The 23,483-nt window shown below is 43.5% G+C and overlaps 2 protein-coding genes and 1 long non-coding RNA gene across 6 annotated transcripts in view; 1 reads left to right on the top strand and 2 right to left on the bottom strand.

Annotated features, from left to right (window-relative positions):
* Window positions 1-667, bottom strand: part of LOC107989407 (uncharacterized) — an 8,057-nt gene extending 7,390 nt beyond the window's left edge. The window contains exon 1 of the long non-coding RNA XR_001760937.1: window positions 69-667. This is a non-coding gene — a long non-coding RNA (uncharacterized LOC107989407). The remainder of the gene's footprint in view (window positions 1-68) is intronic.
* Window positions 668-739: 72 nt separating this feature from the next.
* Window positions 740-23,011, top strand: iglon5 (IgLON family member 5). Its single transcript, XM_008322940.3, has 8 exons — window positions 740-1,748; window positions 14,353-14,431; window positions 14,852-15,084; window positions 16,031-16,180; window positions 17,741-17,872; window positions 18,138-18,258; window positions 18,482-18,630; window positions 19,296-23,011. Exons 1-8 carry the CDS (start codon window positions 1,688-1,690, stop codon window positions 19,400-19,402), a joined length of 1,032 nt encoding a protein of 343 aa, XP_008321162.1. The 5' UTR covers window positions 740-1,687; the 3' UTR covers window positions 19,403-23,011.
* Window positions 1,743-13,761, bottom strand: LOC103388080 (uncharacterized). 4 transcript variants are annotated; one of them, XM_008322939.3, is made up of 7 exons: window positions 13,578-13,761; window positions 5,989-6,002; window positions 4,369-4,506; window positions 4,018-4,279; window positions 3,495-3,595; window positions 2,804-2,934; window positions 1,743-2,657 (listed from the first exon to the last, which is right to left on the bottom strand). In XM_008322939.3, exons 1-7 carry the CDS (start codon window positions 13,686-13,688, stop codon window positions 2,638-2,640), a joined length of 777 nt encoding a protein of 258 aa, XP_008321161.1. In that variant the 5' UTR covers window positions 13,689-13,761; the 3' UTR covers window positions 1,743-2,637. The 4 variants fall into 4 exon arrangements, 1 of the variants encoding a protein (XP_008321161.1); XR_003051573.1 differs by having other exon boundaries at window positions 1,743-2,934; window positions 3,343-3,595; window positions 4,834-6,002; XR_003051572.1 differs by lacking the exon at window positions 5,989-6,002 and having other exon boundaries at window positions 1,743-2,934; window positions 3,343-3,595.
* Window positions 23,012-23,483: the final 472 nt, after the last annotated feature.

Below are 23,483 nucleotides of genomic sequence, written 5' to 3' on the forward strand. Positions count from 1 at the left end.
ACAAACATCTGCTGTGGTTTGTTTTCCGTATTTACACGACAAAAACAGAGCAAACAGCATCACTTTACCTGAACTCGGCAGCTCCTCCACAGTCCGAGGCTAACAGCGTGATGACCAGGAAGTGACACTCCGGTGTCAAAGTGTCAAAATAAAAAGACAAATGACAAAATAAAAGCTCCTGAAATTGAGAAACAAAATATGTACAAGGGAATTTAAATGAACGGCAAAGAGACACGAGTTTTTGTGAAATACACACAGTCATAAGAAATCAAAGCTATTTACAAACATATGTTATTGATGTTCAGCGGGAAAACAAGTTGGTTTTGTAAGAACACCAAAAAAAAAAAGTTCTGTTTCAGTTGTTGCATCTTAAATAACTTCAGCAGACTAACACTTCAACCACTGGGCTTGGACAAACCTGTGGATGAGGATTTCCCCCCAGAAATACACATCTACAGTAAGGGTGTGGTTAGCTCTCCGAAGCCACGCCCCTCCTTCACTGGTGAAGCTCACTGCTGCCCCCACGTGGCCTGAAACTGAGAGAGACTCAGAAACATGATGAAGACGATGGCGGTGATAATGATGATGATGAAGACAGTAAATGAGGATGATTCTATGACGGTATTAATTATACTGTAATGAGTGTCTTTTCATTGTAATGATAGTAATAATGTTGTTAAAACTGTGTGATGTGGGTTTTTTTTGTTTTCTTTTCATTGTAATGATAGTAATAATGATAATTCACATACATGAAGCATACATTGCTTTTATGTTGAAATGTTTTATATTATTTTATAACTCCACTCATTGAAATTCTTTGTTCAAAGTTGCCTCAGTGACAGGAACCGACCACTTGAGGCAGCAGTGAACCAGCCGGTGGTATCCTGAGTTAAAATCACTCATTTTCTCTATTGACTTTGGTGTGGGACAGTAAGTGGACCAGCAGCAGCAGCAGCAGTGTCTATAAATCACACCGAGATTCTCTTTACACGCGGCACCGCCCACCTCTGCACCGCGGCTCTCTCTCTTTTTCTTTCCCTCTCTCTCTCTTTCTCTCCCTCTCTCTTCGGGACATCCTAGTGTGCGCGTTCACATACGTGTGCATTGTCCTCGCACCCTTCGATTGGTCAGTAACTCTTTCCTCCCAGCCTCCGATCGCCCAATCACGGAACGCGTCTCACGCGCCGCGTCGCTTTGCTTCAATTCTGCCGCTGCTGCGCTTCTGCCGCTGCTGCGGTGCGTCGCTGCATACCGACAGAGGGAGAGAGCAGAACGTGCTCATCCTCTCCACAGCTTCGCTCCTTCTGAACGCATTTGTTTCCCTCCTCCTCCAAGAACACTGTCTCAGTGTGTTCGTGGACGATAATCTGGAACATCCGGCTGAAAAAAAAGAATAAAAATCTGGAATGTTCGTCTGACACCGCCGCGGAGGGAAAACAGCAGGTTCTCACTCTACTGTTGTTTGTCTCATTGTATGAAGAAGAGTGGATTCACTCATGGTTCCTCTAGACGGACTCTGATCTTCATCCTCCTCCTCCTCCTCCTGCTGCTCCTGCCGTCCGTCCGTCCACGGTTTTCCGATCTTTTCTCCATCACCAACACGCCGCAGCGGTGCTGATACACCAGGAGCACCGGAGCAGTTTTACCGGAGAACATCCAGAACATCACCGATCAAACCTGGACCAGGATGAAGCGGTTCCTCCTGCTGCTCCTCTCGGCTACTCTTCTCCTGCTTCTCCTCACCGCAGGTAGATTCATGTGTTTTTCTATTTCTCCTGCTACTTTCCTTCACTCCGTGGACGCGACCGCTCGTGGTCTACACGCACACGCGGCTTCATCTTTCATTTGTGCGTGAACACACTGTTCGTGGAGGTGAATGCTAATGATGAGGGGGTGCGTATGAATCACGCGTGTCCTGCTGCTGTGCTGGTGCGCGCACAAGCACGCACGGGCACGCGCGCAGGAGTAATAAATATATAGAGAAAGAAGCGTGTGCGCGATTGCTCCTGCAAGCAGCCTTGAGCGTGCGCGCGCGCGAGAGTAACGCGTGCTGCATGTTAACGCTGTTTACTTTGGTGACTGAGGAGAAAAGGAGGCGCTGCTCCTCCCCCATCTTATCCTCCCCCTCAACATTCCCCCACGCAACGTGTGCGCGTCTACACGCACGGTCAGAGTGTGCATGTGTGTGACGTATGAAGAAGTTAAGGAAAAAAAAAAAGGTTGTTTAACAAAAAGCAGAGTGAAGAAGGAGGCACAAAGGGGTTGGGGTGCTGGAGGGTTTTAGGACCAGAACCTTGTCCTGCTGGAGACCAAGTCCTGGTCCTGACAACAATGTAAACCTGGTCCTGATTTACACCAGAACCCAGTCTTGGTGTAGTCCAAACCTTGGTCCTGACGAAGACCAAAAACTGGTTGTGATGAGGCCGTAGCCTTGTGTCTGAGTCTGTGGTTCACCTCAAAATCTCCTCCTAGTCCAGCAGTCTCAGACCCAGACTGGGACTCCTCGTGGCAGGGTCTGATGGGGCCCAGGGACACATCGGCATGTAGACCGGACATCAGTCTTTGTTGGTGTGCACACCAAAATGAAGTGAAGCCACTTGGTCCCACGTGGCTCTGTAGATGCTCCTGTACAGTGGTTCAGTGGTTAGCGGTGTAGCCTGACAGATAAAGGTCAGCAGTTCGTCAGTGTGTGGACGTTACAACACGTTCGCTGTTGCTGAACGTCAAGGACAAGTGGTGATGTTCAAAGGGAACTTTTCACTTCATGTGATTGGCAGTGGGTGGGCAGGGTTTACCAACTTACTATTTGAATTCTGTGGGGCGAGGTGAATAAATGAAAAAAAACGGATTGGGCCGTCGATGCGCGGATGCACGCACACACGCACACGAACACACGAGTGAACGAGCACCTGGCTCATTAGTACTGGCTTTTTCCTGTGGGAAATCAGAAAATAAATAAATTACTGCGGCCCTTTAATAACAATAATTGATGTGTCAGTGCACGGAGATGTGAGGTTAACAACCTGCACCATGACCACACACCGGCAGGCAGACACACACACACACACACACACACACACACAGACACACTCCTCCTCCTCCTCCTCCTCACTACATGTCTCCTTCTAAAGCTGAAGAACACACTGTGTCACAGATGATCAGTCAGAGAGAGAGCAGACGGACAGAGCTGCAGGACACACACACTCACACACACACTCACACACAGACAGACACAGACGCACACACACACACACAAAGAATTAAATAATGTTTTTAACCGTTCAAAAAGGTAGATTTTCGGCAGAATATCATCGTGACCTTTGACCCCCTGGAGTCCCTAACCGTTCAAAAAGGTAGATTTTTAGCAGAATATCACCACATCGTGACCTTTGACCCCCTGGAGTCCAAATAAGTCTACATCCACCACAGACCCCAGTGTGAGACTGTGGTCTGTGGTGGGCTGTAGAAACAGGAAGTGATTGAGTGGAACCAACCTCAGTGACGCTCTGACGTCTGTGGAGCTGTTTCTTCTTCTTCTTCTTCTCTTTAACTGTGTCTCCGTGCTGTGATGGTGCTGCTGCGGCTCAGCTCTTTTCTGTACAAGAAAAACAAGTTTTTTTTTTTTTTAATGTTTGTGTCTCATGATCACAACGTATAAAGAACTACAACTTTTCTTCCCTTTGAACACATTATCTGACAGAGAACAACCAACCGACACAGACTAGACCAGAACTTCCCAAATCAAGTACAGAGGGGCTTCAAGATACCAGTCTACAACAGCACTCCTGTGTCCATTCTTTCCAGGCCCCCAGAAATATACTATTAATTAATTAAATTACCCCCCCCCATCTAAACATCAAAAATATAGATATAAACAAATATATTGATAATATTAAATAATAATAATTAAGAAAACATTTTATATTATTGTTGTGAAAATGGGTAAAATAACCCAGCGACGGACAGTGTCGAGTGGAAAAATGGAGCTCGGTTGAAAATCTTGCAAATGTTTCTTACTTGTAATTTGGAAAACTCATATTTCGGGGAGCTCGTATCTTGAAGCCCCACTGTGGTTTTAAAACCAGAGAGAGATTCCTTCAAGACCCAGACCCAGACCAGGAGCAACACAAATTGTATGTGTGTGTGTGTGTGTGTGTGTGTGTGTGTGGGCAGGCTGATATGTGAGCTGTACTGATCCAGGTCCAGTCCGTCCTTCACGTCTGTCCGTCCGCAGGTCTCCAGAGAACTCTGCAGCGTCTCAGTGTCGTCTCTTTGTTTCCTCAGGGTCAAAAAGAGAAAAAGATTCTTTTCATTCCAGGATGTAGATGCACAGAGCAAATACTACAGAGATTCACAGTTCAGATTTACCTCAGTGACATCGATCGGCCACAGGAGGCAGCAGTGTCTCCCTGCCGTTCATCTTCTTTCCATTTCGCTGTCCTTTTTCGTCCTTTATCGTTTGTGTCTTTTACCCAGTGACACAGGTTTATTTGTGTCTCCTTGAACCTTAAACAGGAAATAATGAAAAATATCCAACATCAGCGTAGAGATAAACAAAAGTCAGACATTCAACATGTTGTTTACTAATGAGCTCAGAGATCAAATTACTCTCCACGATTTTCTTTACATCCAGTTATCTGCCGCCGCCTCCTCCCAGTAAATGGTCTGAAAATTTATGCCTGTGTGTGACAGCGCTGCTATCAGAGCAGCAGATAATAAAAGCCGGAGACAGTGGATGGATGGCACAGAGCTGCTGCTGTTGTTCAGCCCAGAGTGTGTGTGAGCATGAACTGAGGCCAGAAACGCCGGACATGGTCAAGAAGAAGAAATCACCTCTGACGTCTCTTTCTCTGAGGAATCCATCACATTTCTATTCTGCTGCCCTCAGCTCCATCCTCCTTTTTTTTGGTTTACTGTTATTGACGGCAAAGGTTCTCCTGTCATGATTAACCGCCAATGCTGGTTCAATCCCCGAGTTCAGTTTCCTTCAGAAAGAATGTAAAGGCTGGTGGAGGTACGAGAGGCTGCAGGAACGTCTCCTTCTTCTTCTTGAGTTGGAGTTTGTCGTTCACAGAAGCAAAAATTAAAAATGAAAACTTTTGTTTTATTTATTTTCTCCTGAAAGCTCAATTAAAGAACAGGAGCAGGCAGAGAGCAGCGGGTCGTTGGTTTTTTGACGGACACACACTCGCACTGCTTTTATATCAATGAGCCCATAATGGAATCTGTAGCATGAATTATTTATGGATTAGTCTGGGATCTGGGAAGATGATGGCAGAGTGGTGGACGTGATTGATTTAAGGATCAGTTCGACTGAGTCAGTGTTTTTTGTTGTTTTTTTTTATCTACGGACTGCTGAGATGTGTAAACCAGGTTCTGGTCCATACACCATACAGTGTATTGTGTACAAACGTGGATGAGGTTATTCATGGTCAGCTGTGAGGCTGTAGAAGAAGACGGCAGGTTGATCACTGGGCTCAGAACTGACTTAGTTTATACAGCAGTCAGGTCAGTTATGTTCAAGTAGGACTTCACACATCACACATCAGTCTTTCTTTCAATCATGTCTTTCTCAGTCCAAGTCATCCAGTTTACAAATAGTCATCTTCTCTAAAGGTCAATTTAGACGTATGTAAGAATCCGTTGGAGTACAAGTCTGTCATTACATCATTTTTTTCCTCACCTATGGCCTGGGCATTTCTTCTCTCTCTCTCTTTTCCCTGATGATCCACAGTTTTAATCGATTCACACATTATTCCCTTTTTTTCCGGTTTGAATCCCTTGTTATTCCTTGGGGCCCCCCCTCACCCGCACCCCCCTCTACCTCTGCAGTGAGGTGACTCCTGGGAAAACGCCGAGGCTTTTAGTAGAAGCACAGGTGACGTTGCTGCAGCAGCGGCGCACACATCGATCTGAGCTTTTACTACAGAGATGCTGGAATAAAGCAGAAACCACAGGCGGAGAGAGGAATTCCCTGCAGGGACTCACAGCGTTTGTTGTTTCTGCAGACAGAGAAAGAGCAGCGAAGGTCTGATCACTGCTGTGTGAGAATTTAGAGAAGTTTGCACCACATGACTTCACAAACACTGTGGAAAACTGTCACACAACCTTCACATATTTTTTCCTGACTTTGGCTCCGGTTCATCCACTGTCACGTCGGTAAATGCAATTTTCAGAATCATTTAGAGCGTGATGAAAAACTGTCAATTCAGATTTTCATAGTTTGATTGAAAATAGTTAGCACCCAAGTTAGCAAAGGGCAAATATGGATAAAAATGTCCCAGAGAAATCATTTGAATTAAAGATAACCAGAACAACAGAACCTGCTGGAACAGAGAAAAAAAAACTAATCAAAGATAGAAAGAAAATCATATTAGTTCTGATAATAGTGGGGGGATATTCTGGAGAATTATTTCAGACTACAGCAAAGAAAAGTGTGATGTCCCAGTCTCTGTGCTCTGATGTCCCATGAATAATGAATAGACAAGAGACTGGACCGACCAAACTGTGAGGTCAGACGTGCTGAAGGTCGTCCTCAAGTTCACATCCACTCCCACTTCAAACATTTAAGCCTTCATTAAGAAGTGCATCAGCAAACTAAACATTTCCACCTCACTCACATAAAATAACCTTTGCACTAAAGTGCACCGCGGACGTCAGCGACTCCACTGCTGACGTGGGTTTGACCCACTTCAACTCAACGCCTGTGTTGGGGTTTTTACAGCGTCACCTTTGACTGTCGCTCTGGAATTTAACCGTAATCACACACGAACGTGAACGAATAAATATCTGCTCCTTCGCTCCATCTTCTCCTCCTCTCTCTCCTCAGGTTCAGTCAGTTTAGTTCTGCTGTCACTAATGTTAGCGCCGTCCTCTCCTCAAAATCCAATTTTTCAATTTCTTCTGCACATCCTAACACCTTCACTTCTGACACCCACTCTCTCTCTCACACACAGTGTCTCCCCCTCCTCCTCCTCCTCCTGCTCAACTCTGCCACAGGTCCGATGTTGTTCTGATGATGAAAAACACTCGTCCTCTGATACAAACACGAGTGTTTAGAAAATGTGGACGATTTAGAAAATTGTTCACAACAAGAAAACATGACAGACGTGAAGTAAACCGTCATACAGCGGAAAATAACAGTGATGTCACGTGTCATGTGACTAGTGCCTATTAGAAGGAGATAAAGAAATGGGAGCCTAGAGAAGATATAGTGGAGAAGGAAACTATATCCATGAGCAGCAGCAGCAGCAGCAGCAGCAGCGGCAGCAGCAGCAGCAGCAGCAGCAGCAGTAGCAGTAGCAGCAGCAGCAGCAGCAGCAGCGGCAGCAGCAGCAGCAGCAGCAGCAGCAGTAGCAGTAGCAGCAGCAGCAGCAGCAGCAGCGGCAGCAGCAGCAGCAGCAGCAGCACGGAGGCATCAGTATGGGACCGTCTGGGTGAAGAAATGTGGAGTAGAATGAGACGCAGCAGAAAGACAATGGACCAGAACCTTAGGGAGGAACACTTTCTAGAAACGTTGATGAACTCAGACCGTGCACTCGTGCAGGCGCCTCAGAGTGAACCCTGCGAGTCATACGCCTTGATTGCTGTTTACAGTTGCTGCTGTATTCCCTTTATTGTGCACTGCTGCACAAACCGACGTTACTATATTCTGTCTGTTTTATTTATTCATTGTCCACTTTACACACAGAAACCTTTGAGCGGCGTTCTGTTATCATCACGTCACGGTTTGAATATCAATAAAACTCAGTCTGAGACTATTGATGGTTTTAATTTCAGTTTCATAAATGAAGGAGAAACAAGGTCAGTGTGTTCCTGGAAACACAGCCAGCTGCCTGCTGTGTGCATGTGCGTGTGTGTGTGTGTGTGTGTGACTCCAGTAGCAGGTAATTGGATGTAAGTGGAACACACACACAGGCAGCAGCATCTCATCAGCAGCAGGTGGTTTGCTTCACAGTCCTCAGAATAGTCAGTTCTTTGAGTGAGTTCTCAAAACAACGTCAGGTTTCCTTTCTCTAAGCCCTGCCTCTAGGGGGCACTGATAAGGGTCAACAGTTCGGTCGGTCGTGACAGTGTGGTCATGTGGACGTCAAGGCTGAGGGATCTTCATGTAGAGTTTAGATGGAGATGAAATCGTTACAGTACATACTCTCATGGTGTTGTTGTCCCAAGTTAAACACTAGGGGGCAGAGCGACAGACAGAGGAGGAAAAAAAATCATTCAAGTCATCTCAGGCTGAATCTGTGTCTGTGGCTTTGTTATCACAAATGCCTCCATTTTATTTTAAACAGCAGAGAGAAAATCATTGATTTTTTACTCTGACATATCAGCTCATGTACGTAGTGTATTTTTTATTACAGTTTTATTTAGATTATTACAATAGAGTCGGATTTCTCTAGGTTTAAATACATTTGGGTTTCATTTCTATCAACCAAGTGTGTGTGGAAACACATGGGATCCTTTCAAACCCAGCGGTAAATTGAAGGTGACTTTAGAAAACAGGACAGATGAAAAACAGGAGCAAAGCTCCAGAGAAGTATGAAAAATGTTACTTTGTGTAAAGAAGCTGAAACCCGTATAAAGGTAACTAATTAAAGTTAAGTTCTTACAACAAACTATGTTTTAAAATGACATGCGTGGATGCTGAAATCACTGACTTTCTCTGTGAGGTCTGGTGTTGACGCTAAATGTGCTGATCTTTCTATGATGTTCTGCCTGTGAGTCGGCCCACGGGGTGAATTTTCCACAGCAGATGTGATGCGTGAGTAAAAACACTAAAGATCTTGTTCCGGCGGACCCTGGTGGCTGACTGCATCATGAACAGGTCACGGGCCAAATGTTCAACATCTCAGAAATTTTCAGCAGCTTGTTGTTAATGAGGGCGACAACTATTCTAGGCTGCTGAGCGTGGTCGCTGGGTGGGTGCTGCCCATCTGGACCAATTAAGGTCATCTTGACATGGATTAAAAAAACCCCTTTACCCCGACTGTGATGAGCTGCTGCCTCTGCTGCTGCTGCTGCTGCTGCACCCCGCCTCGGCCTCCCTCCCCACTCATTAATTACTTGACTTGTGGTACTAATTGAAAGTGAGTGTCATTTCTATCCCTGGGATGGAATCCTTCAGCCAAAGCTGTGTCTTTTTATGGATTTACCGTTTTCTTCTACAGCCCAGTGACTGAGAGAGTGATTACTGCAAATAAACACTTCCATAACTACACAGGGAGGTGACGATGGAAACGTGTATGACGTCACAGGATATGTTGGGAGATGTGTGTGTGTAGTTCACAGAACCGTTTATATATTTCTGTGTATATAGTACAGAAAGTACTAGAGCAGTGGTTCTCAAACCTTTTATACTCTGTACTACCTGAGAAAAGGTAGAGATGTTTATAAATGTTTATAAAGATGTTTAAAGGTTGTATTAATAGTGCACGGTATGTTTCAGATTTATTCAATACAAAATGGAAATGTGAAAATATGAGTTTTCCCTGCTCACCACTACGTTCACGTACCACCGGTGGTACGCGTACCACCGTTTGAGAACCACTCTACTAGAGGACACAACACCAACCAAAGATATTTCCAAATCAAAAGCCGTGGCTGGAAGAACGACCCACCAAGAGCTGAAACGACACACTGCTGATAACAACGCAGGACTTGTCACCAGGAACAGTGGGCAGCAGAAGTAGTATTAATACTGTACGAGGAAGTGAAGTTCCCTTTTCCATATCTTTCGCAGTCTTGCCAATTTTTTTTTTTGGTCACTTGATTTTTGTTTGCCCTACTTTCCTTTCGTCCTCTGTTCATTTGGACTCATTTTGTATTTCTGCCTTTTTTCAACTTGACACATATTTGTGTCCTGTTTTTCCCTGTTAACATTTTACACTCACTCACCTCACGCTATTTTCAACTTTTGGTCAATTTGTTTTAAAACTCTAACTGGAGCTAATTTCACTGCTGCAATTTCTGAGGAATACGCCTTTTCCTTATTCTCTTTCCTCGGTGAACAACGTTGGCATCCACCACAGACACCGGTTTCCACACAGAGTTGACTTCAGCGGTAAATGTGAGCAGAAGGTTCCGAGGTGTTTGAGTCCAAATATTTAGAGACCACAACCAGTTCACTGCCCTTCATCAAAAACACCTCAGACCCTGGAAACGTCAGAGAGCAGCAGAGCATCCTGGGTAAAAACCGCACTGATGCATGGGACAAACACACACGTGAATACCAAACAGTGATCCCCGTCTGAAGAAGCAGTACCGAATCTCACGCAGTTTCTATGGCAACAGGCTTCAGTTTCTGGTGCTGAAGACTTACAGGATGTAATGGAAAGACCACCAGGGGGCGAGCCTGTGGATGGTCTGGGTCAAAGGGCAGGGTGGGACTGGTGCAAGACTTCAAACAAATTTGGGGTTTAAAAGATAGCAGGGTGTGGATCTTTTTTTTTTTTTACCAGTGAAGGGTCAGGTAGGTATCATTTATGCACAAGTTGATGAATTCTGTGTTTTAAGTTTTGAACTAAATTTCTCCCTCACCTGCCTGTTAAAGGGAATGATGCTTTAAGGTAAAAACTGATGTTGAAGTCTGTTCACATCATTATTTCACTGGTCATTTTGACAGGAAACTGAAGATTAGGATATCGTAGATTTAAAATGAGTAAAGTTGTAAAGAAACACCTTAGTAATTGAGGTCTCAATGGACTTTGGTCTGTGAGATAAAATCACTGATTTTTGAATGGGCTTTGGTCTGGGAGATAAAGTCACCCATTGTCTCTGTGGGCTTTGTTCTGGGAGACTGAACCTTTTGTAAATGTGTCTGAAATCAGCGTGGCCGCTCAGATACTTGAAAGCAGCCGAACTGTCCCTTTAAGGAGTTCTGATTGGAATAACAGAACAAACAACAGAAATCATTTGTATTCAGGCTGTGAGGCTCACTGGTATGTAGGTCAAGGATGATTACAGACAGACTTTCTTTGGCTTCCTGTGTTGTTGGGTTTGATTAACATTCATCTGCTGCTCTTCTCACCTTCTGTTCACGTTTAAAGCTGTTTCACGGAGGACTTTTTATTAAACCTCTGACAGAAGTGTGGAGCTGCTGAGGAATTCTATCCCTAAGCGAGAAACATGTCCCACATGCAGCAGCTGCAGCAGGATTATCTGCTGCAGGGACACTCTGAATTTCCTCCTGCGAACATGTTTGGAGTGAGATTTTAGCTGCAGGAGGAGAAGTGATGAGCATGCAGAAGAACAGGTGAAAACACCAGAGGCTGTTTTCACACCGTAACTTATATCCACAGTTGTTCTAAAACAACAGCTTCAGATTTAAAAAACAAACACACGTTCGGCAGATTTATGTCAGTTGACTGATGAAAATCAGATGTTGCCTTCTCACGTTGGAACTTTTTAGATTCAGTGGACTGGATGACTGAAAATTGCTGAGTTTGTCTATGGACCTTGGTGTGGGAGAACACTACGTATTTCACTCTACGATATGAGAGCGCTGCAACTCTTTTGTAAAATTCTTTTACAGTCTTCTAGAAGTCTCTTAAATTGTCCTTGAAAAAAACAAGTAATATATTCTACCAAAAAATTAGTCACAGGCCAAAAATGAAGTTCAAAATTTGACTGCAGTGCAGTTGCCTTGCAACTAAAAAGCAAAGAGTCCTGGGTTTGATTCCCTGAGGATCCATTAACTTATTTCTTAATTTGGCACGTTTAATGCCTGTCACCATCTAGTGGCATCAGAAAAAATTACAGTTGATTCCATTAAATAAGAAAGATGATAAATAATGAAACAGAAGAACTGACATCAGTCTTCACCATACTGGGCCGGATTACAAATCCCAGCCGGCTGCATCTGGCCCACGGGCCGTAGTTTGCCTAGGTCTGGTGTAAATCAACTGAATCGGCTTCACCGTCTTCCTCTGTATCCACCACCACTCATATTGAACAGCATCTTTCCATGAGCGCCATCTACAGATCACCAGTTCTTAGCCTGTGCAGAAACCTGAAAGGTTTTGAACCGTGATTCCTTCCTCAGACATTTCCTTGATTGTTGTAATTGATTCCTTTCAGTCGGTGTTTGGTGAAAAAGGATCAGACAGAGGAGGCGGAGGACGATCGATTCCTCCTTCGACCTGAAGGTCTGGGCTTTTATCTGTTCAAGGAGACAGCAGATGTGTCTCATTTTAGTGTAGGTTGCTGCTGCTGCTGCTGCTGATAGCGATGGTGATGATGTGAAGATGATGATGATGATGATGATGGGGTTGGCTAAGGAAAGATGTTGTAGTGGACCCTCTTGACTGGGAGCTCCGGTCCATTCAGTGTGGACGGGGTTTTTCAACTGAACAACACTGCAGTTCAGACTTCTCCCAGGAGGATAATGTCAGTCTTTTCCACCTTCAGTTGAAAATGTTTTATGGACGGACGGCAAACGATGTTTCCAAAAACAGATGTCAGTTCCATCTTCACAAGAAACACTTGAATCAGAGCATGCCTGAGAGTTGTTTTGAAGAACGTTTGGGCTGCTCAAACCTGTTCACATACTGATTCCCTCTTCTGGCACCAAAGTGAGAGAAGAAGAAGAAGAAGCAGTGCATAGGAACTTTTTTTTTTTCTTTTTATTAGAACGAAGGAGGAGAAAATGTCCTTAAATAGTTTTAATGCCATTTTGCTGCTCCACAGCAGCTGCTTATTCTTTAAGAAAAACTGTTGACTTTTCAATCCTTTATGAATCTGTTTTTATTATTGTAAAACACTCAGCCTTCCTCTACACCAGAGTCCATAGAAAAAATCTGTGATTTTAGCTTACAGACCAAAGACCATAAAGAAGATCGGTGAGGAAATCTCGATGGACCTCAGTCTGGGACGGTCACCTATTTTTATATTGACAATGTGTCTGTGTCTGTGTGTGTGTGTGTGTTTTGTCAGCAGCTGTGTGTGTGTGTAACGTGTGAAGGGGAAGGAGGATAGAGGAGCAGATGTCTCATTGTATAAAGTGTGCCAACCTGGACACCAGAGGGCGACTGTGGGGGTGGCTCCTGTGCTGATGTAAATGTTGATGGTTTTGGCGAGCTGCTGACATCACGCTGTGTGAGCAGCCGTGTTTGTGTGCATGTGTGTGTGTTTGTGTGTGTGTAGTTAGCAAGAGGAGCAGGAGGAGGCGGTGGTGGTGTGGTTTTCAGAGGTCAGCCCAGCACTGAAGATGACCTTGAATGATGAGCAGCTCCACTGAACATAAAGGAATTTTCTTACAAAGCCCAGAATGAAAAAGATCTGACTGTTTCCTAATGCTTTGTTTCAAAAACAGACATTTGTTTTTAAATGAATACATTCACGTTCAGATCTGTCGGCTCCTAAGCGGTTATCATCGATGGTTTATAAACAAACCTCTGTGTGACCCACAGATATGTTAATTATACCAGCGTCCCTCCTGGTCGTTTCTCTTCCAGCTCCTGATCAGCTCAGAATTTTATAAAGAGACTTGGATCTTTGCTGTCACGTATGAAAGTAGACAGCAGGGGGTGCTCACGGCATACTCTTTTGCTAAAAAAAAAAGTAAAAAATGACCACATTACCAGAAGATGATCAGAAGAATCCATTCTTGGACGTGAGTTATATTCAGTCAGTTGACTCCCTCCCACGGCTGCATGTCCATCAGGTGGCTCCTCGGAGAGTGGAGCGTCCATCCTGGTCGTTTCTCTTCCAGCTCCTGATGTCTGAGTGGCTGACAGGTGGAGCCGAGAGCAGAGGAGGTCAGAGGTTTCACTGAGTTGGAAGAATCCATTCTTGGACGTGAGTTATATTCAGTCAGTTGACTCCCTCCCACGGCTGCATGTCCATCAGGTGGCTCCTCGGAGAGTGGAGCGTCCATCCTGGTCGTTTCTCTTCCAGCTCCTGATGTCTGAGTGGCTGACAGGTGGAGCCGAGAGCAGAGGAGGTCAGAGGTTTCACTGAGTTGGAGCAGATAGAAGTGGGTGGGAGTTAGGAGTGAATTCAGGGTGAAGACAGTGTGAGCAGGTTAATGTCTGATCCCTCAGCTCTTTGACCTCTGACCTATGGCCTGGGCCTCCCAGTGGTTGATAATCCACTTCCTACTTCTCATTCCTCTCTATAAGGTTTGGTCTAAGAGCAAAAAAATCAATGAACATTTGGTGTTCCAGAGGTCGTGGTGTGTGTGTGTGTGTGTGTATTTACGTGCGTTTATACGTTTATACATTTATCTATATATGTGTATAGATGTGCATGTATGTTCAGTGATCGACACATGAAGCTGCTTAAAGCTAAACTAACAGCCAATGAAAAAAAACCCCAAACAATTCACTGTCTTTTCTTCTCTGACCTCGTCTGCAGGGTCCAGTGTGAGTGGAGCAGAACTTGGACACCTGCCTGATAACATTACAGTGTTGGAAGGAGACAGCGTCACCCTGAGGTCAGTTCTGGTGCTGCGGCTCTGTCGCTCTGATGAGGAAAATCCAACCTCACAGATGTCCCTAAAAGACCCCTGTGGTCCTAAATGTCACCTCTGCTGTTCAGTGTGTGTAATGAATGCAACAATGTCCGAGTCATTATGATTATTTTGTTCAGTAGTGAACAAATTAATCATCATGATGAATTTTCTTCCTTCAACAGCAGAACTATAGCACTGACCATGGTGCTGAAGCTTCATGAGCTCAGTCTTTGAACTGACTCTGGGTCAGTTTTACACTTTAACAGACAAACACTTCTCTGAGTGTGTTTGATTCTATAACCTTTTAAGATGCTTCATATTAGAGTCTAAATAAAATGAAGTGCTGCACAGTAATAGGGCAGAATGTTAAAAATAACAGACCACCTCCCGTCCATGTGAAAGATGCCGGATCGAGGAAGAAGTGACTCACAGGGCGTGGCTGAACCGATCCAACATACTCTACACGGGGACAGACAAGTGGACGCTGGACAATCGTGTGACTATGGCCAACAACAACGACAGTGACTTCTCCATCCACATTGAGAAGGTGCGGGTATATGACGAGGGTCCCTACATCTGCACCTTCCAGGCCAACAACCGGCCCCTGGTCACGCAGGTCTACCTCATCGTACAAGGTCAGTCCTGAAGGGGGGGTCTAAGGTCACTGTTGATGTAAACAAACACAAGGAAAAATGCAAAGATAGGATCAATAAACATGTTTAAGTCCCACATTCCCACGTGGACTTGGACTAAATATTAAAAATACCTGAGCTACAAATTAAGATTTCTTAACTCAAAATCTTAGGGTTAACTTAGATCAGTATACAGTGTTTCAATATGAAGACGTTGACGACCATTATAAATCAAAAGTTCAGGCTTACAAGTGGACGCTGGACAATCGCGTGACTATGGCCAACAACAACGACAGTGACTTCTCCATCCACATTGAGAAGGTGCGGGTATATGACGAGGGTCCCTACATCTGCACCTTCCAGGCCAACAACCGGCCCCTGGTCACGCAGGTCTACCTCATCGTACAAGGTCAGTCCTGAAGGAGGGGTCTAAGGTCACTGTTGATGTAAACAAACACAAGGAAAAATGCAAAGATAGGATCAATAAACATGTTTAAGTCCCACATTCCCACGTGGACTTGGACTAAATATTAAAAATACCTGAGCTACAAATTAAGATTTCTTAACTCAAAATCTTAGGGTTAACTTAGATCAGTATACAGTGTTTCAATATGAAGACGTTGACGACCATTATAAATCAAAAGTTCAGGCTTAAATCAAGGGGTTTGGAGAAGAAACACTTGAAGTTTCACGATCCTCCCCTCAGTTCTGTTGTTTCTGTTTCAGTCTCAGAATGAACTCTGTGTTTACAGTTTGTTAAAGTCAGGCAGGAGGAAAAACATTCTGTCCAGGTCCAGCTGGGTCCAGGTTTTATTCCAGTGTCACTGGAGCTGTGTGTTCACTCAGCCATTGTACATGGATGGTTACTCAGCTCATCACCTGGAAAGTGCTGGGATTTGCATCATGGGATGAAGAGTGGAGGGATTTTCAAGGACAGATATTTTTCTAGAGCCTGATCCTTTTTTTTCTGCCGTTTTCAGTTCCGCTCGAATCGTCAACGTTTCCAGAAGCGTGTCAGTGAACGAAGGGGAAAATGTGAACCTTTTCTGTCTGGCAGTCGGTCGACCTGAACCTACAGTCACCTGGAAGGAGCAGGAGTGTGAGTGTGACCACTTCCTGACTTATTATATATATACACTTATTTTTCATTTTAGATTATTCTTTTTGTTCAGGCCAAATTCACTAAAAACAATTTGGTCTGGAGGGACTTGAGAGTTGAAACCTGGGGGAGTTGGAAGAAGGGGGGTTGGAGAGGGAGTACTGGAGCCTGGAATAAACTTGATTTACTTTTCCTCTGTGAGCTGTTAAGTTACAGAGAAGAAGATAAAAATTGTTTCTGGTAATTTTCCTGTTTTCCACAAAACCCTCAGCCACTTATTAAGTTCTTTTTGCACCAACACCAAAACTCATAGAGAAAACCATTGATTTTGGTTTACTGACCAAAGTTCATAGAAGGAATTTAAGTGTTTTTCTTCTTTCGTGACAGTTTTCCCTCTTTTTATTTTCAGTTCATGATTGAGAGTCGGTGAATGTTATGATGTACTACTGCCCCCTTCTGCCCTCACTCCCTCCTCCTCACCTCTTTCCTGTGCAGTAGCTGATGCACCATTAGTGTTTGTTGACCTGTTCTGTCCTCTGAACCAGAACCTCAGACACAGACCCCCCCCAACCACCACACACACACACACACACACACACACAGCTACTTGAGAGTATACGCTGTAAGCTCAGTGTTTTCTCCTGTGTCAGCACAAAGTCCTCTCTCTCAGTAGCCACCCCTCCCACACACACACTCCTTCAGCAGACCATAATATGCTCAGAGATGGTCACATTGATATTCCAGCTGAGTTTCTGCAGAGAGCCATCAGTCGTAGACAATAGGCGGAGAAGAGAGAGAGAGAAGCTGAAGAACCATCAGTATGTGCGTGTCTGTGTTCCACAGGGACAGAGAGAGTGGGCGGAGCTTCCTACAGTGTATAACAGACTGGTGCCTCTCATCGGTCACTGGTCATTCTTGTCTGATTCTCCTCTTCATCATCCTCCAGACTAATCTGTTGTTTCTCAGCCAACCGTTGGCCTCATCATTTTATCTCCACTTTTGTTTACCAGCGCACAAAGACAGACAGACAAACAGACAGACAGACAAACAGACAGACAGACAGACAGACTGTTCTCTCAGCTCCTTTAAACCCAGACCTGTCAGCAGCTCAACCTCTCACTGATCAACCTCCCAGAAAGTTAGTGCCTGAACTTTGACTGCGTCCATTCTTTTCTGGACTTTGACCCACTATGACCTTAGCAGCGTCTCTGATTATTTTGGGTCAAAGGTCGTAACTCACTTCTGTTGAGCTTTTACCAAGTGACTTCATAAATGTCATGATGTCGTGATCAGTCTTTTAGTCTTTACATGATGAGGGGTTAGAACTGCAGCGACAGACAGGGAGACAAACCCATAACTGACAGGTTCAAAACTAAACGTCACTCCTGTGAAATTCAGCAGAGAAAATTATAGAGTTTTCTCCTTGAACAAGTGAAAAAAAATCTTCCAGCAAAAGTAGTGAACAAAAAAATTATTCTGTGAGTCGATGTTGAAACATTAATTTTCCCATGATGCCATAGGTCTAGGCTGTCACTCACCTTTTTTTCTTTGTTCCCACAGACGGTCTGATGAGTGAAGGCGAGTTTCTGGACATCACAGAAATCAAACGGCAGCAGGCCAAGGACTACGAATGCATCACCAACAACGGAGTGGCTCCACCCGATCAACACAAAGTCAAAGTTACTGTCAACTGTGAGTATCTGTGGAGAGAGAGAGAGAGAGTGTGAGTGAGAGAGACCACACCTGATCACACTGAAAATAATTTACAATCCATCTGTCCATATCATCTATGTGTTTCATTCCATTAAAAAACAGTGTTTTTTCAGACACAGCTGCATCTGTAGTGAATATAATTCTGTGGGCAGGGGAACTGGACCACAGCAGATGGACTTGGACTGGAGCAGATCCTGATTAGTAACAGCTTTGTTGTTGTTGTTGTTGTATTGTATGTTGTCAGATCCTCCAATGATCACAGACATGAAGAATATGCCTGCACACCTGGGTAAGACCGCCATCCTCCGCTGTGAAGCTATGGCTGTTCCTCCAGCTGCCTTTGAGTGGTACAGAGATGAGCACAGGTGAACATCAGTTCCAGATACTTTTGTATTTAAAGACAGAAATGATCGTCGAGGGGAGGTGTAGCTTCTCCAAAATGTTTTAGTTTTTTGGGTTTTTTTGCCAAAGATTCACAAATGAAGCCAATTAGATTGCTCTCTTTTGCCAAAGATTTACAAATGAAGCCAATTAGATTGCTCTCTCTCTCTCTCTCTCTCTATGCCTGTTGTGCTCTCACTCACCCAGACTGGACAGTGACAACACACTGAGGATCAAGAATGAAAAAACCCGCTCGCTGCTGCTCTTCACCAATGTCACAGAGAAACACTTTGGAAACTACACCTGCTCTGCCTCCAACCGCTTGGGAGCTTCCAATGCCAGCATGCTGCTTTTCAGTATGAACATTGTTGTTTGAATCTCAGTCTTATATTTACAGATTTGTCAGTGTCGTTCTTTGTTTTTTGGCGGCTCAAATGAGTTTTTAGTGTTTTTGTTTTTTTCCTTTACCTATTATGGGCCAGTTTTTAGTACTCTTGGCCAGCAGGGGGCGCACAGAACCTGGAGCATCTCTTTGATGAGGTTCTATTTGTTGTCCCTAGAGGCATGAAACGGAAGAGTGACGCAGCAGAACATACAGTAGGTGTTGTGATGACAGGAGCAGATTAGAGAGGGAGAGTAGGCAGTAGAGCAGAGGAAAGAGGGCTATTAGAGGAGAATAAAATAATGAAGGAGGACAGAAGAATGAAGGTGGAGAAAATAATGAAGAGAGAAGAATGTAGGAGGAAGGAAGAAAGAAGGATGGAGGGGAAGTGACACCACAGAGAGATCAGAGTTGAAGAGCTGAGCTCCAGGAAAAATGGAAGGTTAGGAAATGACTCACTGGAGAGAGATCACGTCAAATGTGGCTGGAAAATAAATGACAGCCATCTGTGAGAGAGGGAGAGAACAGGAGGAGACGTAATAACAAATAACTGGTTTATGTGGAGAGAAAAAAAAGTAAAAACAACCATTATTATTATTATTATTATTGTGAACGTTCGTTTTCTCTCTCTTTCTCCAGGACCAGGGGCCATTCAAGGCCGAGGGACAGCTCTAACCTCAGGAGCCAGTGGCGCCATCTGTCTTCTGCTTTCACTGTCCTGTGCTTTTTTTCTGCTGAAGGCATAGAAACGAAAAAAAAGAAAAAAAGCAGAAAGCTGGATCTGGAATATTCCTTGAAAAGTCTCCAAACTCCCGACCCTCACTTGACCCCTCCCATCCCAGAAGGAAGAAAGAAAATTAAAATTTTTAAATTTTAAACCCATCACTGTGAACATGAAGAATATATGCATTAATGCAGAGCCATCCATTCATCAGGAACAACAGGAACACAAAAACAAAAAGAAAGAAAAAAAAACACAGAAACATCAGCACTCGTCCACTTATCTTTAATGTCTCCCTCCCTCTCTCTCTCTCTCTCTCTCTCCCTCTCGCCCTGAGGTCAGACGACTACATCTTTTCTTCCATGACAACGCGACATTCCTCTGTCTGATTGAACACTCATAGAATCACTGATTGATTCCTAAAGTCAATAATCAGCAGCAGCAGCAGCAGTGTGATGTTGCTGGGAGAAAGTGGGCGGGGCCATTAGCTACAGAACTTAGGCCTCATTTAGCCCTCTTCAGCTGCACCAGCAGCTTGAAGAGCCTGTCTGATCTGCTGGTGCAGCTGTAGCGGGCTAAAGGTGGGTTAGCATGAGTTAGCACGTGTTAGCATGGATAGTTTACAAGACTCAAGAGTCAGAAATCTTTGATGAAAGTAAGAATTCATCTTAGAACTCCAGGCTCATAGTTCTTGGTACTGTTTTACTAGAGAATCTGTTTTAACCAACCTCAAAGTGCCAGTAACAGACTCGCCCTCTAGTGGCAACTGAGTGCAGTTGTTTCTTTCTTGTTGGGAACTGTTGTTAAATTGGAAAGGTTTGCCTCTCTCTTCTGGCTTTGAAGAGAAAATCGATTTCTCAGTCAGTGCACTGAGATAGGCAGCAGGTGGCAGCATTTTTCAAAGCTTTTCCAATGCAGAAAACCTTTTTTGTTTCTACTTCCTGTAAGTTTCTGTGGCATTCTTAACTTTAAACACTGGATGTGTAAAAAACTTTTATGCAAGATTTTAAGATTATTTTTTTAATTTGTCTATTTCTGTATTTTTTAGTCAAAGTTGTGGTTTTACGACACAGCTGGACAGACGTCAGAGTTTGTCCCCATGTTGTAAATTGTCGTCTGACCTCATCGTTACTTCCTTTTCCCCTCTCTCTCTGTTTCTAAGAGTTCATGGTCTTTGCTCCGCCCAAAGTCTTGGGCTGCTGTTGTTGTTTCTGACAGTGAAGATGATTGATTACTGTCATGTGATCAGGTGAGAGGACAGATCATTCAACATGCGGACGATCAATCGATTGTTGATGGAATTAATAATGACTGGACTGTGATGTTTACTTGGATTCACGTCAGATCGTTGTCAAACTGAAAACAAGTGGAAAAGAATTAACTCATTTCTCGTGCACGCGCGCACGCACACACATACAGTACATACACACACGTGCACTGTGTTTGTAGTTCTAGCTGTGCAGCAGCTCAGCTGTTCTGAATGATGTCAAATGCATAAAAAAAAAAAAGTTGTGACTTCATTTTCAGTTTTAAAGGGACAGTTCACACAGTGGTCCGGAGACAATTATGGTGTCAGTACTAGCTTCAGACACTGATTTTCTCCATGGACTTTGGTCTGTGAGCTAAAATCACTGATTTGTCTTTGTTGAACATAATCAGATCTCACACGAGAAGTTGAACTTTCCCTTTAAAAAAAAACATTTCTTTGGATTCAGTTTTTTTTTCATATGAATGTCGTCACAACTCTTTACTGTTTCTGTCACAATAGACTATCCCCATTTCCTGTCGTTCTTACGTGTGACTCTCCTGTTGCCCGACCCCTACTGCAGTGTAAATATCTATTCCAAAGCCATTCCTCTCCGCACCCCTTGTTTCCCATCATGCCTTGCCTTGGCTGCAGCAGGACTCTGAATCAGCAGAGACACTGATCACCAGTGACCACAAATGCAAACAAGACTTCAGGTCCCAAAGCTGCAGTGCTATGGCGCCACCTTCTGTGTCACTTGTTGATAGCATGTCCCCAGTTTAAGATGTTACTTCCTGTCGTGAATCTGTCCCCTGGTCCCTCCCTCTGTCTCTGCACTGTGTCTGTTTTGCCCACTGCAAGTTTCCTGTTTCCACTTTTTGGTGTTAATAATAAAAATAATGATAATAATTATGAAAAAAAGATGATGATGTTGATGAGTAAGTATTTGAATATGAACAATGTGAGGAAAAAAATCCTGATGGTGTAATGAATGTGTTGAAAAACAAGCTTTTTTATACTCTTGTCCTGGAAGTTAAAAACTACGGAGACCAGCAGGGGACGAGGAGGAATCAAATCATCTTTACCAAAAGTTTTCATCTCCATAAATACATATGTTTGTGTTACAGTTCAGGTCTGAGTCCATAATGATTAGGTTTTAGTTCTTATTAAAAATATATATATATTTAGGTTGCCTTTAAGCCATCTGGAAAATGATGTTAACTTTTGGTTCTCTCTCTGTGTGAGTATTAACAGCTGTAAACCAGAGGACAGGTCAGACAAGAGTCAGGTTCATGTTTGGAGGAAATGATGAAATTTACAAAACTCTCAGTTTTGTAAGTTTCACTTTTTTTTACAAATACAATTTTTTTAGTCCTTCCACACTCTTTTAGGTTTGAGTGTGTGCTTTTTGTGAAGGCATGTTGGTCCTTCTATAATGATCATGACTTAGAACTTTTTATTACATTTTTTAAAAACACCACTTTCAGTATGAACTTGTTATAAAGCACACAGTAGATTCTTGGATTTATTTATTTTTATCCAGGGAAATTACTGGGTTTTTTTTCCTTCTTGTCTCCTCTGGGCTTCCACACAAACACAGACATCAAACGTTTTTAAAATGAAAGTGAAAAATGTGAACTTATCGGGGTTTTTTTCTCTATTTAACCACAACAAGCTTTTTAAAATCTTTTTTTTAATTTGACTCCAGATTCAGTCTGATCATCATTTGTTCAAACGTATATGTTTGTAGACAGTTTCAGTCGCTCTCTCTCTCTCTCTCTGTCACACACACAAGTAAACACACCGACTCTCAGCAGATTTTTCTTCTATCAATGTGTGTGTAATTGTTTGTTTCCGTCTCTGGAACAATCTGGATCTGTCTCTCTCTGTCCTGGTTTCCCACCACAGAGAGGTCAAGATGAAATTAGCTACTGTATAGGTATTGGCAAATGGTTAAGAAAAGTCTTCTTCAAAGACGAGCACAAACTGTTGAAGGAAATTCCGTGCCCCCCCGCCCACTTTCTCTCTTCTCCCCCACACACAGAGACACGTACGTTTATGCAAATGTCTCATCAAGAGTTTGCACAGAAAGAAGAGAGTGCATGTGACAGTGCCGAGTCCTGTGACCTACTCCACTGTCTGAATGTGTCTTTGTTTTGATATTTTTTTGTTTGCAAACCAGCAATAATCCCTTGACTTTACTGTGCTACAGGTATGAGACTCTGTTCCTGGATCAAAGACTAGGGGATAGAACCAAAAACAAAGTGGTTCCAGTTAGAACTAGCTGTGCTGTACGGGGCCCCATGCTGCTCAAAGCAGCCTCATACACAGAAGGAGGAGTTTCAGTGAAAACATGGCTGCCAACAAGTAAACTTTAAAAAAAAAAAACTCCCTCTCCCACACCAAAGTCCATAGAGAAAGTCAGCAATTTTAGCTTGAAAACCAAATTCTATAAAGAACATGTGATTTTACTTTACGGAGCAAAGTCCATAGTGCTGCCTCTAGTGTTCAGTTTCAGTTTGTGTATCACTGAGATGAAGGTGAACAAATGATTTAAAGTAAAATATAAAATAAAATAAAAAAAACACCTAATCGACGTGATGGAGTGGGTTCTAGATCACAAACGTTTGTGCTAAAATGACCGATTTTTTCCATGGAGTGATGTGAAAGAGTGAGTTAGAAAATCTAACAGCGAGTTGAGGATGTGAACTGATTAGTAGTAAAGATATTGTAGATTTAGCTTGATGCCAATTCAACCTGTTCTGGAGTCCATGTTCTCACTGAGTCTCGGTACATCATACAATCATTATAGAGAAAATACAACTGTCCCTTTAATAAGGTCCATTTTAATACGTCTTGT

The sequence above is a fragment of the Cynoglossus semilaevis genome, chromosome 13, assembly GCF_000523025.1.
Source record: "Cynoglossus semilaevis isolate Cse_v1.0 chromosome 13, Cse_v1.0, whole genome shotgun sequence".
Lineage (NCBI taxonomy): Eukaryota > Metazoa > Chordata > Actinopteri > Pleuronectiformes > Cynoglossidae > Cynoglossus > Cynoglossus semilaevis.